At 31.3% G+C, this 15,840-nt stretch overlaps 1 protein-coding gene across 1 annotated transcript in view; it reads left to right on the top strand.

Moving 5' to 3' along the window:
• Positions 1-15,840, top strand: part of SI (sucrase-isomaltase) — a 94,649-nt gene that overhangs the window by 19,458 nt on the left and 59,351 nt on the right. Inside the window, exons 12-19 of the mRNA XM_063620425.1 lie at positions 2,024-2,137; positions 7,494-7,578; positions 8,118-8,235; positions 10,499-10,670; positions 11,663-11,779; positions 13,727-13,881; positions 14,849-14,933; positions 15,683-15,739. Of these exons, the coding sequence (XP_063476495.1) occupies positions 2,024-2,137; positions 7,494-7,578; positions 8,118-8,235; positions 10,499-10,670; positions 11,663-11,779; positions 13,727-13,881; positions 14,849-14,933; positions 15,683-15,739 (903 nt within the window). The remainder of the gene's footprint in view (positions 1-2,023; positions 2,138-7,493; positions 7,579-8,117; positions 8,236-10,498; positions 10,671-11,662; positions 11,780-13,726; positions 13,882-14,848; positions 14,934-15,682; positions 15,740-15,840) is intronic.

Here is a 15,840-nt window from a genome sequence, read left to right as displayed (position 1 = left end):
AGCCATGCTTCATTGTTTTTTATTCATTTTTTCTTTTGTCTCTGTGTATTTTCAAATAGCTTGTCTTCGAGCTCACTAATTCTTTCTTCTGCTTGATCAATTCTACTATCAAAAGACTCTCATGCATTCTTCAGTATGTCCATTGCAGTTTTCAGCTCGAGTTTCTGCTTGATTCTTTTAAATTATTTCAATCTTTTCATTAAATTTATCTCATAGAACCCTGAACTCGTCCATGTTATCCTGGATTTCACTGAATTTCCCCAAAACAGCTATTTCAAATTTTCTGTCTGAAAGTTTGCATATCTCTGTCACTCCAGGATTGGTCTCTGGTAACTTACTTAGTTCGTTTTGTGGGTTCATGTTTTCCTGGATGGTCTTGATGCTTGTGGATGTTTGTCAATGTCTGGGCATTGAAGAATTAGGTATTTATTGTAGTCTTCACAGTCTAGGCTTGTTTTTGCCCATCCTTATTGATAGGCTTTCCAGGTATTCTAAGGGACTTGGGTTCTGTGATCTAAGTCTTTGTTAACTGCAGCTGTATCTGCTTTAGGAGGCACCTCAAGCCCAATAATGCCATGGCTCTTGCAGACTCATAGGCTATGGCTAGGGCTGTTCTAAATGCTCCATCTATGGGTGTAGGCTGATTTCTGCCCCTTTGTACTTTCTGCTGTGTCAGGCCAACACTGAGTTCCAATGCAAAGGACCACAATCACTTTGCTCTCCCTTCACAAAGTGCACAGATTCTCCCTCCATGCACCATGGGCACCGTTAGGGAATGTGAGAGGGGTGGTATATGCAATCCAAGACTCTCTTTCCTACCCTCTTCAATGATTCTTGCCTTGATATGATGCTAAAATCAGGTACTGTGATCACTCACCTGAATTTGGTTCTTAGGAAGGTGCTTTTTTTGTGTATGGGTAGTTGTTCAATTTGATGCTTCTGCAGGGGGGAATGGTCACTGGAAGCTTCTTTTCAGCCATTTTGCTCTGTCTCTCTGCCGTAAGTTTCATTCTTATCACATTCATCCAACTTAAAGTTTCTAGTGAAAGTCTTTTAAATAATGATGAACTCCTTTTGTAAAAAAAAAGAAAGCCCACACAGTTTCCTACCCTTAATTAATATTTCACAGAATACATGTTAACATCAGCTTTGTTCCTTATGGATCAGACAGCCAATTTGAAATATTTGGATACAAAACAATATAATTTATCTCAATTTATCTGAAATTAAATTCTCCTTGCCTAATGTGATTATTGTAAGTCATAAGTCAAATAATGTAAAATAATTTCAAGAAGCCTAAATCAGAAGAAGACAGCATAATACACATAGTGTTTAACAGCATGGACTCAGCTGTAAGACTGTTTGGGTTTAAATTGCTGCTGTACCTGTTATTAGTGGTTTGACTTTGAACAACTTACTTAACTTCTCTGGGCATCACTTCTCTAATCTGCAAAACGACTTTAATTACAGTACCTACCTCATCTGTTAAGTGGTGATAAAAATAGTACCTGCTTTCAAAAATTCTAATGAAGATTATATGTTAGTAATTATGGAAGTACTTGAAATAGTGCCCAGTATGTATCATATTCATGTTTATTCATACAAATAAACATAAAAGACATTTTTTAAAATTGCTTGGAGGCATAAACCTTTGGAAATAAGCTAATGTGCTTTCTTTTGTGGGATATAAAATATATTATATCGAATATTTATTGTGTATTTATTAAGCTATCCTACAAGGATGCTCAAAAACAAATTTACAGTCAAAATAGCAGCCTTATACCATGTTCTGATAATTTTTCTCTTCCGAAATGCTTCATGATTTCACCTTTTTTTTTACTGCTCTTCTTTAAATGCATTTTAAATAGTCATGATATTCTTGTAAATTTATATATGAGTCACATACACCTAAAGAAGCCGAATAACTTTAATTTTTTTACTATTCTTAACTTCATTAATTTGAAATTCCATTTATTTATTTTTCTATTTTTTATGTATATATGTGAATGATCTGTTCTTCTAGGTATGGCCAGGATTAACAGTATACCCTGATTTCACTAATCCAAACTGCATTGATTGGTGGGCAAATGAATGCAGTATTTTCCATCAAGAAGTGCAATATGATGGACTTTGGATTGTAAGTAGCTATTTTAAACCAATGATTTTGGTCAAAGACCATAAAATTATTTATCTGTAAAAATCACTAAGTCAACAAAATACATTTTTTTCTGATGTATTCAACATAAAATTTAAAGCTACTATAATGTTTTTTCCTAGAATGTATAAATATACCCATCATGTGCATAAGTAAGAAAAAAAAAACAAAACAAAAAATGCCAATCAAGGTTTTTCTTTTTTAGCAATACACTTTATAGAATAAATTTTATTTCCATATCCAAGGTTTTGTTCATTTATGACTAATCATTTACCTGAAAATTAGTTAATAAGATTTGGTGATAAGCCTATTGCAGTGCAATTAACAAAATATTTATTAAAGTTTATCACAGTCAAGCAACAGCAGCAATATGATCTGAATAAGCCCCTGTCCTTTAGAGACTTCTCTTTAGTAACCTATGGAAAAGAACAAATAAAAATTGGCAATAGGTTAAGTATTACTGTATCTCAAAAAAGCAACAAACAAAATCCTAGTTTGCTCATAAACTTATTAAAGAAAAATACAGTCGTGCGTGGTGGCTCATGCATGTAATCCCAGCACTTTGGGAGCTGAGATGAGCCAATCATTTGAGGTCAGGAGTTCGAGACCAGCCTGACCAACATGGTGAAAACCCGTCTCTGCTAAAAATACAAAACTTAGCCAGGCTTGGTGGCACATGCCTGTAATCCCATCTACACTGGAGACTGAGGCAGAAGAATTGCTTGAACCTGGGAGGTGGAGGTTGCAGTGAGCCAAGATGGTGCCACTGCATTCTAGCCTGGGCAACAAGGGTGAAACTCTGTCTCAAAAAAGAAAAAAAAAATACAAGTGTTTAAGAGTTTCTTTAAATAAAGTTGTGTATCTGTAGTTATTGATGGCCTGCTGCTGGGGATGGAAACTAAATTACAACTGCATAGAATTTGGAAAAAATACATAATGGACACACTAGGGATGACTGTATTTTCTTTGGTTTTTAGGTCCACACCATCTCTATTTTCCTTAAGTGCTCATTATTGATTCAATCATTATTCTAATTATTCACTTATTTATTAACTCAATCAACCATTTAGTTAGTAAATATTTATTTTGCACCATATATCTATCAGATATGTTGTTGGGAATACAAAGATGGAAAAATTATGTTTTCTGCTGACAACATGGATTTGCGTAAAGGATTAGCATAATCTTTAGAATTCTTATGATGACAGTAACAAAATGAAGATGAAAAGACTTCCATTATTTAACATAAAATCGATGATATCACACCACTAATAACTAGCAATTGGTAGAAATAAAAAAATTTTACTGTGATCTTGAGCTTTATTTTAAATTCTAGTTCTTATATTATTTAACCTGTACTGAAAGTTTCTTTAGTCTTTTATTTTTTTCCTAGTTAGGAGCCACTTTGATTACGGCAAGGTTACAAGTATAAATAATACTGTAGGAATAGTGAGACAGAGCCTGATTGTGTTATAAAAAGACAGAATATTGCATTTCTTGCATTCATTGAAAACTGAAATTCCTAATTCACCTCCAAAGTGTGGGATAGAAGGTTATTTGAGAAAGGCAGAGTATTTCCAACACTGCCACAGAAGCATTGTAACTAAGCCTTAAACAAACAAACAAAAAACACAACATAAAAAGCAGTATAATTTCAAAGATCAGTGAACATCAGTGAACTAATGCATATCATGGATAAACAGTAGATATTCTACTTTTAGCTATTACTTAAATACTTGCCATATTACACTGCTAAGTGGTTTATCTAATTATTTCACTTTCTTCAGATTATTGTTTCTGATCCAGCTAAAACAAGTTGTTATTCAACTGATAAGCTTTTATATTTATGTCAAGTATAAAAATAGTTTTATAATGTACTAGATTTATAATTTAGTTTCCATGCTAATATTTGTGAATTTTAGGTTTAAATATTAAAATCACTTTGGGAAATGATGTGAGCTTAATTGTCATTGAAGTATAGTTTTTGTGTATAAAATATAATAAATTTGAATTCTCTTTTTTACATCATTTATGAAATAATTCCCTAACAGTTGAGAAACAAAAGCCTACTGTACTTAGTATAATTAAAACCAAAGCTATGATTTCAAAACAAAAGTGTTGGTCAATATGTTAAAAATTAAAATGCCATTTCCATTTTTGAATACATATACATATTTTGATATCATGTTGTTATTTTAGTTCTATTCTTAAAAATCTAATCAGCGAAATTGTTCAATGAAAAAACTGAATAATTTAATATATAGTATTTGGAAACATAAATTTTATTAAGAAGATATGTCCCAATAAGTTTACATATCCAAATAACTAGAAGCTTAGTTGGTTATATTCTTTCTACATTTCATGGGAATCTTATAAAAATGAAATTCTTTTATAAATTCTTTTAAAAACAGGACTGTATTTATTTAGATTTAGTTTAAATGTGAGTATAAAATGCCGTCAGATCACTATCACAATTTTTAGGAATTTTAAAGTAGCTTGAGGTACATTCTCAGAAACAAAGTTGACGATTTTTTTTTTTTTTTTTTTTTGAGACTTAAGTCTTGCTCTGTCACCCAGGCTGTAGTGCAGTGGCGCTATCTTTGCTCAGTGCAACCTCCGCCACCCAGATTCAAAAGATTCTCCCTGCCTCAGCCTCCCAAGGAGTTGGGATTACAGGTGCACTTCACCACGCCCAGCTAATTTTTGTATTTTTAGTAGAGACGGGGTTTTGCATTGTTGGCCAGGCTGGTCTGGAACTCCTGGACTCAAGTGATCCACCCGTCTCGGCCTCAAAAAATAGTTTTTAATAGACTTAAGATGATTTGAATGATACCTACATATCTTTAGATGTTCTTATTACTATCAATCCACTGAGGCTTTTGCCTCATGACTACAATGTTCCAAATCTACTAGTTGTAATATTAAAAATCTTAATTTAATGCACTGGTATATGATATTAAATAACTGTAGTTTCACTTAAATCATTTGGATAAGTTAGAGAATTAAAATGCTTTTATAATTTTCAAAATGCCACTTAAAAAACACTACAATAGATAAATTCTTTTAAAATATGGGTAGTAAGTTTAATTTAATACAATCTTGCTATATAGACATACTTTAGACATATTTAAGGAAGGTTACTAAAATATTAAATGTCATGTTTTATGTAAAATATGGTTAAAATTATGAAAAAAATTTTTTGCCTCAGTAGTTTAGTAATTTATATTCTTGGTTCAAGAAACTATTTTCCCTTTTATTGTGAGCTGGAAAAATAATCACATTCTGATTCAATCATGTTAAAATAGTCATACAATAAAACTTTTAAATATTTTTAAAATTATTTTCAGTAAAACTAAATTTTTTTCTAAAAATGTGTTTATCCTTAAATTACGTAATAATGTTTACTTTCAGTGATGAAAGATTTTGTGAAATTTATGGCAAATTTACACATATTTAACTCAAATAGAAATGATATTAATATCATAGTTGAGTGTTTTTCCCTTGCAATTCCTCAACTATATTATATACTTGGATGTTAAAATTGTTTAGAAAAAGACGCTTTTAAAATTTAAAATAATGCAGCTCACTATTCCCAAATTATACATTTCAATAGCAGTTTTTTAAAAATTTAATGTTATTGGTGGAATCATGAAGAAAAACATAGTTTACCTACACTTATTTGCTGTATAACTATGGTATACCATTATTAATTTCTACTGGACACAGGAAACAAAATTGAATATAACATTCCAGACAATTTCAAAAAAATAACTCAATGTAGCTTTAGATATTTTTGTACTTTGGAATAACTATATTAATTTCTCTCATTTCTGCTTACTCTGAAAACATTTGGGAAGTGGAAATATATACTGATTAAATGTGTCATGATAACAAATCTATTCTTTTTTCCCTTGAGCACCATTAATTTATCATTTCAATTCCATGTATCAAATTTCCTTAGCTTCTTTTTATATCCATAGTTAGAAACTTTTATGAGAATGTTTTGAGAATAATAGAGATGAATAATCATATTGAGTGTGCTTGGGTCAGAGGAACTCAGTATTTAGGGAAGCTTTTGCAAACTAAATAAGTATGTCTAGTTATAGTTATAATTTTATGAAACAAATGACTACAATACAAATGATTCACCATTACATGTTTTTTAAAAATTATTGTATTAGTGTCTTTAAGTGAGACCATCAGTCTCAGATCTTTTCTAACCTGTTGATAAATATTATCTATTTGGGAAGTCTCAGAAAGCAGTATGAAAGATAGGTTTAATGATTGCAAAGTTAATATAGCATTGTTAAGGTTAAAGGGAGGATTGAAAGCTGAAATAAGAGGGGAAGGATTCAAGAAGGTGAAAAGCAGTGAGTCTTAAAATATGGGCATGATGTGGATGGGGAAAAGGAAATGTAATTAAGAAAATCTACTTTTTCTGAGGGAAATAAAAGTAACACAGACAAGGATGTGACTAAATGTGATGCCTTTATGTGAAAGGAGACTGTTATAGAGATGTGAAAAATGAGGCTTATGGAAGTCCTCGACACAGTTTGCAGAGAAGAAAGACGGAATGCATATTTCTTGAGTATATGTGCTGTGATATATGATTTTATAAAATTTAATCTTTTTTAGTGCAAAGACTTAACTGGGTTATGGTTACATAGCTAGTAGGTAGTGGGACGAGATTGGGGCCTATGTTAAAATGGCTATAAAATCCATGAACGTAATATCCCACCACTATTTCTTCAAGAGTGGTTTAAGTCTTGGTTCTCAGAGTGTGATTGTGCTTACCTGGGGTTCTCTGAATGTTTCAGAGATTCTGTGAAGCTATAACTATTTTAATTAAAATACTAAAGGCTATTTGCCTTTTTAAAACTTTCATTCTTTTATGAGTGTATAGGAGCTGTTGGTAGGCAAATTTTGCTGCTAGCAATGTGCTTAGCACATCATAGAAACTAGATAAAGATTAAATGAAACAAAATATATTGAATCAATGAATATGCAAGGAATGTGTATATTAATGGACTCATAATGAGAAGACTAACAGCTATTTAGAAATGACTTAAGACTTATAATTAATGTAATATATATATATAATCAAAACTAGATACATGAACTACATTTTGATTGTTTAAAATCTCTTTACCCCATCTAAGATACTTATCTGATATAGACATTCTGTTTATTTTTAGGTTGGTAGCTTATATTTATCTTCTAGGAATTAACGAGCATTATGGTTATCTTATATAAAACATTCTCCAACAACTAGAGAGTTTCTGCTAATAGGATTTATAATTATGTAAAATCTGCTATTCTTCATTTTGTATCCATTCAGGACATGAATGAAGTTTCCAGCTTTATTCAAGGTTCAACAAAAGGATGTAATGTCAACAAATTGAATTATCCACCTTTTACTCCAGGTAAAATTTATCTGGTTATCTATTTACTGTTTTAATTGAGAATAATTTTCTAGTTGACTGGTAATTTCTAACATGTATTTCTAAATTACAATTTTTGGTATAGTTTTAAAACCATAAAATCAATTTGTTTATTTTTTCTTCAGCCAAATATTTTCTGCCTAGGATTATATTTAAATAGACTAATCTAGTATAAGGCTTTAAAATTGGTCCATAAATATATGATGTACAATATAGTTGGGTATAGGTATATTTCTATATTGCTAAGGGTTATTTTTAAAATTAAATTATTTGTTATTGAAGTTAGGAAACAGAGTATTTACCAGTGTAAACATAAATCTAATAGTTAATCTAAGTTTAGCAGGAGTGAAAGATGAGGACCTAATTAGGTTTAATTGAATTGTCCTTTTTCATTATTTTTGACCAAATATGGAATTTCGTAGCAGAAAAGAAAAGGGATATAACATTTATAATGGAAAATATATATTATAACGTTTATAATGGAAAAATATAAGAAATGTTTCTTATGTATTTTCTCAAAGACATTCTTGACAAACTCATGTATTCCAAAACAATTTGCATGGATGCTGTGCAGAACTGGGGGAAAGAGTATGATGTTCATAGCCTCTATGGGTACAGCATGGCTATAGCCACAGAGCAGTAAGTGCAATTTCATTCAAAGACTTCTTTCATATTTATTGCTTAAAAATGTTTTTGATAATTTATCAATGTATTAATAGTTAGGAAATAGCAAAGTTAAAAAAAAGAAAGATAACATTTTATGCCAGCTAAAAAGTTATGGCATTCAAAATATCAGTTCTGTTACTAATATTCATGAATTTGGGACTCATTTATTAAGAATGACATGGTAGGCTGGGTGCAGTGGCTCACGCATGTAACCCCAGCACATTGGGAGGCCGAGGCAGGCAGAACACCTGAAGTCAGGAGTTTGAGACCAGCCTGGCCAACATGGTGAAACCCAGTCTCTATTAAAAATACAAATCTATCTGGGCGAGGTGGCAGGCACCTGTAATCCCAGTTACTTGGGAGGCTGAGGCAGAAGAATAGTTTGAACCCAGGAGGCAGATGTTGCAGTGAGCCGAGATTGTGCCACTACACTCCAGCCTGGGTGACAGAACTAGACTCAGTCTCCAAAAAAAAAAAAGAATGATTCTCTCTCTCTCTCTCTATATATATATATATACATATATATATATATAAATGGGTGCATATATATATTTACATACATATGTATATATATTTATATACATATAATATATATTATATGTATATATTTACATACATATGTATATATATTTATATATGTATATATATTTAATTGAGACCCTTTTTATATATATAAATATATACATAAATGTATGTGTATATATATTTAACTGAGACCCTTTTTTTGATTCCTAGATTTAAATTATCGTTAAAAATTTTACCATTTCTGAATATAACTGTGTTTTCAGCTTGCATCTCACAATTGGCCTGGGAAAATATTGCCCCAAGAACAGATCTTTAACTATTTTTCAAAAAGAAATATTTTAATTAAAATGTAGATTTCTAATTAATATCTTTCTAAGTAATTTTCTAATATGTTTTTATAAAATATGATATAAAACAAAAGAAGAAAACAATCATATGTTCATTATCTGCTAATTTTCAAGCATTGTTTATGGTCCCATGATATAATAGTCAATAAACCAAATATTGTTCTCAATATACTTATGATTTTCTCATAATTAAACAGGTGTGATTGTTTATTCAAATTTGTATTTTTCTGGTCCTAAATCATACTGATACCAGAACTCTTAACCACTGTCTTCATGGTGTTAGTTTAATTTACTTTGTAAACTCAATAGAGTATTACATGTAACAGTGTTTAAGTTAATATATCTTAGGAAAGAAAAAACAGGCTATGTTTCAATGTAATAAAGATTATAACATGGAAAAGCACTTGAGAATATAGTTACACATTTCCTAATTGTTTCCAATTATGAAAATGTTATCAGTAATAGTTGGGTAACATGAGTGATACTTGTAGTTGTGGACAGTGGTTAACTTCTAGAAACTTAAAAATAAATAAATAAATTCTCTTAAATACGTAAGTTTTAGCCCAATCTTGCCTGCTAATATTTGAAAATGTAGAAATGAATATATAATTGGAGTCACCGCGCTACAAAAAGTGTATTTAATTCAAGTTCAGGTATAATATTTTCTATTTATAAGGGAATTCAATTACTTTTAATAGTATATTTCAAAACCAAGTGTTGAGTGGATACCAAATGCATGTGTTTATTTAATTTGGTAAAGGATGATTGGAGTCATTCAAAATTTGGTGATTTCTAAAAATTCCCTTTCACTGTATTTTACCAGAATATATTTAAGTAAGTAAATATTAACAGCGAAATACAAAATTGATATAAAATTGTGACATAATTATTATAAATATTATGGCATGGTGTATTAGTCCATTTTCATGCTACTGATAAGATATACCTGATACTGGGCAATTTACAAAAGAAGAAGGTTTATTGGATTTACAGTTCGAAATGGCTGAGGGGGCCTCACAATCATGGCGGAAAACAAGGAGGAGCAAGTAACATCTTAGGTGGATGGCAGCAGGCAAAGAGAGAGCTTGTGCAGGGAATCCCCCATTTCTTTAAAACCAACAGATTTCATGAGACTCATTAACTATCACAAGAAAGGGAAAGACCCGCCCCCATAATTCAATCACCTCCCATCGGGTATCTCCCACAACATGTGGGAATTGTGGAAGTTACAATTCAAGATGAGATTTGGGTGGGGACACAGCCAAACTATATCACATGGCTTTGGAATTATGAAATTTTAGAATTTAAATACCAACTTTATTTTTAAACATAAATTTTATTTATTAATTTGGTTGTATTTTTAGAGCTGTAGAAAAAGTTTTTCCTAATAAGAGAAGCTTCATTCTTACCCGCTCAACATTTGCTGGATCTGGAAGACATGCTGCACATTGGTTAGGAGACAATACTGCTTCATGGGAACAAATGGAATGGTCTATAACTGGAATGCTGGAGTTTGGTTTGTTTGGAATACCTTTGGTAAGACAGTTTCATACAGTGTTACTCATAAAAGCAACAATTACATTAATTTTTAATGTAATCTTATGAATTTTAGTAAAATGATCAAAAGGCACGTTACAGAAATAATTCAGTTTTTGATTTTTATGGAATTTATGAGGAAAATAAGACTACAGATGGTATCTATAATTTTCAGACCATTAAAGTGGGAATATAGAACTAATAAAATTCAATGAAATCAAGATAATTGAGGAAAACAAATATAAACAGCACAGAAAAGCTTATATAAAATATATAAAGAAAAAATAGGATGGTGAAGAAAAGTTCAAATATATTGGTTATAAAAATAAATGTCAGAAGTCTGTCTATTTAAAATACTAGATTATCAGTTTAGTTTTAAAAGATAATATTTTGTTTAGAATATAAACCGTAAGAACAGAAAAAAAATGTTTAAAATTTCAAAAGTAGAGAAAATGTGTACTAAATTCAGGATAGTATTTTCTGGAGGGTCCTTGAATAAGGATAATGCAGTCTTATATGGGTACACATTGGGCAACGCTCAATTTTATTTGGAATAATTAATTTCAAAGCTCAACATGAGCACATGGTCACAGTTTGTTATTTTATTCCTACAGTTACATATTATATTATAAATAAGAAAAATCAAACCAAAGAAGTTCAGTTTGGAATTAAGAAGCAATATATTTTCATACAATAATTTCATCTTTTACAATGAATTAATGAGAACATCAAAATAAAAAATGAGTAAAATGTAAATACAAAAGGATAAGAAAATGCATAAAGGGCCAGTGAAGGAAAGAACCTGTAAAATAATGCAACTAGAGACAAAGATGGAGCAAAAATGGAAAATAAATTGGTTTAAGGAAGCGTATATAAAAGGAGTAAAACAAATTGTATATAACGCACATTAATCAGTTGAGGCATACAGTGTGATGCTCTAGGCAAATTTGAGAATCTTAGCATTATAAATAGTAAATATATTTGTTATTTAGGTTGGAGCAGATATCTGTGGATTTGTGGCTGAAACCACGGAAGAACTTTGCAGAAGATGGATGCAACTTGGGGCATTTTATCCATTTTCCAGAAACCATAATTCTGACGGATATGAAGTAAGTGCCTCTTGTTCTCCGTGTTGTGAAATAAAACACAATCATAATTTTTATTAATGTTCTTAAATTAAACCACAGAGTATATGGTCTGAAAGATTGTAGCATAATTTATAAAGCATTGTTAGAAGTCCCTCTCTCAAGTCCTATACACATTTTGTATATTTTTACATTTTTTAAAAAACGGTCAAATAAGGAAATCATGAAATGAAATGTATTCACAGCACAAATATTTTAGTTGAGACTAACGCATACACTGTACAAGTATATTAATTTACCGGTATTTTAAAGTAGAGCCAAAGCTTTTAGAGTATGAATTATTGGATTCTAACAATGTAAGTTCCAGGTAACTTTTATACAAAGAACAGTTATAATATACTGTCATGGATTTTGAGTTTTTGTTTAGTTCATGCAAAACAAGAATTTAAAGATACGCACAAAACAATTAGAGTCCAGCATCTTTCAATAATAAATAGAACTGGCATAGAAACAAAAACAAAACTAACACTTTTAAAACACAGTTTTGGACTGGTAGAAGCAGAAGTGCAAGACAATACAAAGCTAGTATACCAGCCCTGGGAACTCAGCATACTGTGGGCTCACGATCATAGGCATGTTTTTCAGAGAGAATAGTAAAATTCAGTTAAACCATTAAGTCAATTAAGAAACCATTCAATGCTCACACACTGGTTGCATACAGGGCTTATATTGTTTTTGAGAAGAGGGACAACTACTGAGCTCAGCTTGGAAGGAGGCATAATCGAAAATAATTAAGGTACCAATTGGAGATTAGTTTCTTCCTAATACACCGAAATGATACTTTCAGGAAATGTGTGTCCGTGGGAGATTTTGATAGAAATTACACAACACTCTACGTTCATTTGTATTCTCCAAAATGCTGATGATAAGACAGAAATAAATTTTGAAATTTATTGGTGAAATAATGTGAATGATAAAGGGAGTGGGCATGAGAAAATGAGGAGAGCCTGCAGAACACTGTTCAGGTCTGAACTTGATGAAGATGAAGGGAAGGAAGGTGGTTTGGTAGGGAGAATCCCGAATTGCAGCCTAGTTCTAACCAAGTTTCAGTCAAGTGAGTGGGGAGTCCTTCAGGGAAAGTTGACCATTGATCTTTCTCGAATCTCCCAGGAATGAGCCTGCATGGTGTTCTTACTGTGCTCATTCAAGGCTGGGAGCAGCACTGGGAAACATAGTTTTCAGTGCAACTTAATAGTGGATTCAGGGAGACAGTAGTTGAGGTCTTCAGTTAATATTGTTACCCAAAGCAAGAGGTCTAAACAGGCTTGTCCATATCAGTGTTACTTGGTTGAAGGAGCCACTTATCTCACCTGAGCTCAGTAGAGAGGCTGCACTTCAAATTGTAAATCTACAGGCTGTCCAGGTAACTCTGTTCCCTGTGTTCCTGAGCCAGCAACCTACCTGTGATAATTCTAATAGCAATGGCATAAAACAGTAAGTCCTTAGGCAAGCCCATTTCAAGCCTCTGCTTTAATGTGTCACATATAATAACATCGTATTGGCCAGAGTAGTTTGCATGACTGAACGCCACGTCAAAGCGTGGGTAGGTATGCTCTACCTTCACTGATAGGGATTACAATATTCCATGATAAAGGCTGTGGGTGCAAGGAAGCATGAAACATTGATTTACAAGATAAAAATTCTATTTTGTTAAAAAAAAATTATTTTTTCTGTGGCAACACTTGAAATATGTTGAAATGTCCACTTCAAAATTAAGTTTAATTAAAACATATAACAAAACCTAGAAATAGTCATTCAGACACTTTGATGATGAAATAGGAATAATTTTAGTTTCTCCTAAACAAGCTGAAATTTATGTAGTTTGCTTTAAAAAGCAGATTAAAATGCTCCTACTTTAATTTTCACTCTTATTTTAGCTTTCTTATTTTAATTTCTCTTTCTATCTCACAGCATCAGGATCCTGCATTTTTTGGGCAGAATTCGCTTTTGGTTAATTCATCAAGGCACTATTTAACTATTCGCTACACCTTATTACCTTTCCTCTACACTCTGTTTTATAAAGCCCATGTGTTTGGAGAAACAGTAGCAAGACCAGTTCTTCATGAGTGAGTACTATGTACAATAATTTAATAACACCTTTTAAAGTATGTTCAAACTTATACAGAAAAGATTAACGGAGATAAATCAAGATATCAATTAAATTTCTGCTGCTTGTTTTTACATTTGTATAAATGATTTGAAGAGCTATATAATGATGCCAGTAAATATATTTAATTGGACAATGTTTAGATAGAAATGAGAGAATTAAATAGAACTTACAAGGAAAAGATATATAAAATAGGATATTTTATCAGTAAAGAGATTAAGGGTAGAATTATTAAAAATACATCAACTAAATATTCAAACAATAAACTAAATATAGATCAAGAGTAGAGTGTAATACTTACAAAAAAGGGAAATTGTGCTTACTTTTGCATATATCTTTGACCAGATCAGGGCTTTTCTGTGATGACTTAAAGATCCTTTTAAATTCAGGTAAAAACTAGAGTTTACCACGAAAAAGCTTTAAGTGAAGAAAGTAGAATATGAAAGATTTCCTATACTTTATGAACCTATCTTATAGGAGAAAATAATTAAACAGAAGAGTTTTTGTATAAATAAAAAGTAACCTTGTCATCTATGATAGATTTTTTCTGAGTATGAGATGAACTAATTTTCTTTCTCTCTTTTCTTCCTTCCTTCTTCCCTTCCCTACCCACTTTCTACTTTCCTTCCCTCTGTTCCCATCCCTTCCTCCTATCCTCCCTCCCCTCCTTCTTTCCTTCATTTCTTCCTTTTCCTTTCTCCCTCTTCTACTCCCCCCTTCTTCCTTCTTCCCTTCCTCCCTTCCTTCTTGAGTGCCAGATGAACAATAAAGGATGTAAGAACTATGGATTCAAAATGTCATCTGAAACAAGCACAATTCAAGATAATAACAATTCCCAGGAAAAAACTGAAAGGATAAACTGAACCAGTAATTTGGATAAACTAATTTTTTCATTATTATACTTTAAACATTGTCATTGTTCTTAGGTTTTATGAGGATACAAACAGCTGGATTGAGGACACTGAGTTTTTGTGGGGCCCCGCATTACTGATTACTCCTGTTCTAAAACAGGTATGCTCTATAGGTTTAATAACCTTATTGTTTAAACTTTGTGTAACTAAATCGACCCTACATTACAAAACATCTGAATAATAGATGTTACTCAGTGGACTGTTTCAAGCTGATAAATATGAAGTTGGAATTCTACGATGTGAAACAAATTTCAAAAAGTTATAGAAATATTAAGTAGATCTATGCTTACCAAATATGTAATATCTAACTGGGGACAAGAAAATTATATGAAGTTATTGCTCTGAAAAAAAAACTGTATTATCAAATCAAAATCAAATCATAATAACAAAGAGCTCTCATTTAAGTAGACGTATACACTGACATTTTGCTCAATTGTAAATAAAGAGGAACTGGAAAACTCACTGATCAGATGAAAATGTTGGAGAAACACTGGAGTGAGTTGGTAATTATTACCCATTTTTAAAAGGTGTATGTGTCCATTGAGGTATACAGAAATAAACATATTCACATTCACAATGACCATGTGGTTTATAACAATATACATATATGCATACATTATTTTAATTGCTATCTAAATTACTTTTTTTATTTACCTCTTTGTTTTTGTAAGTTTTACAGTATATTATCTAAAGCTAATAAAATAGCCCTTTGATTATTATCTATAGGAAATATTGGAGTGTAACAACATAAAGTTCTTTTCCTTTGACTATGAAAACCCAACTTAATATTTGATAAGATCCTCTCTGTTAAAAATTGAAATTAAAAAATACATATTATCTTTATTTTAGGGAGCAGATACTGTGAGTGCCTACATCCCTGATGCTATTTGGTATGATTATGAATCTGTAAGTAACCTTAACATACTAAAGGACTCACAAGTATTATATTTTCAAACATTTCTACATAGAAACTTAATTCCATAGAAACTTAACTACATAGCATACAT

Source organism: Symphalangus syndactylus, chromosome 17 (genome assembly GCF_028878055.3).
Source record: "Symphalangus syndactylus isolate Jambi chromosome 17, NHGRI_mSymSyn1-v2.1_pri, whole genome shotgun sequence".
NCBI classification, from domain to species: domain Eukaryota; kingdom Metazoa; phylum Chordata; class Mammalia; order Primates; family Hylobatidae; genus Symphalangus; species Symphalangus syndactylus.
The sequence above is the reverse complement of the archived record's forward strand: the minus strand, read 5'-3'. Positions and strand labels throughout refer to the sequence as shown.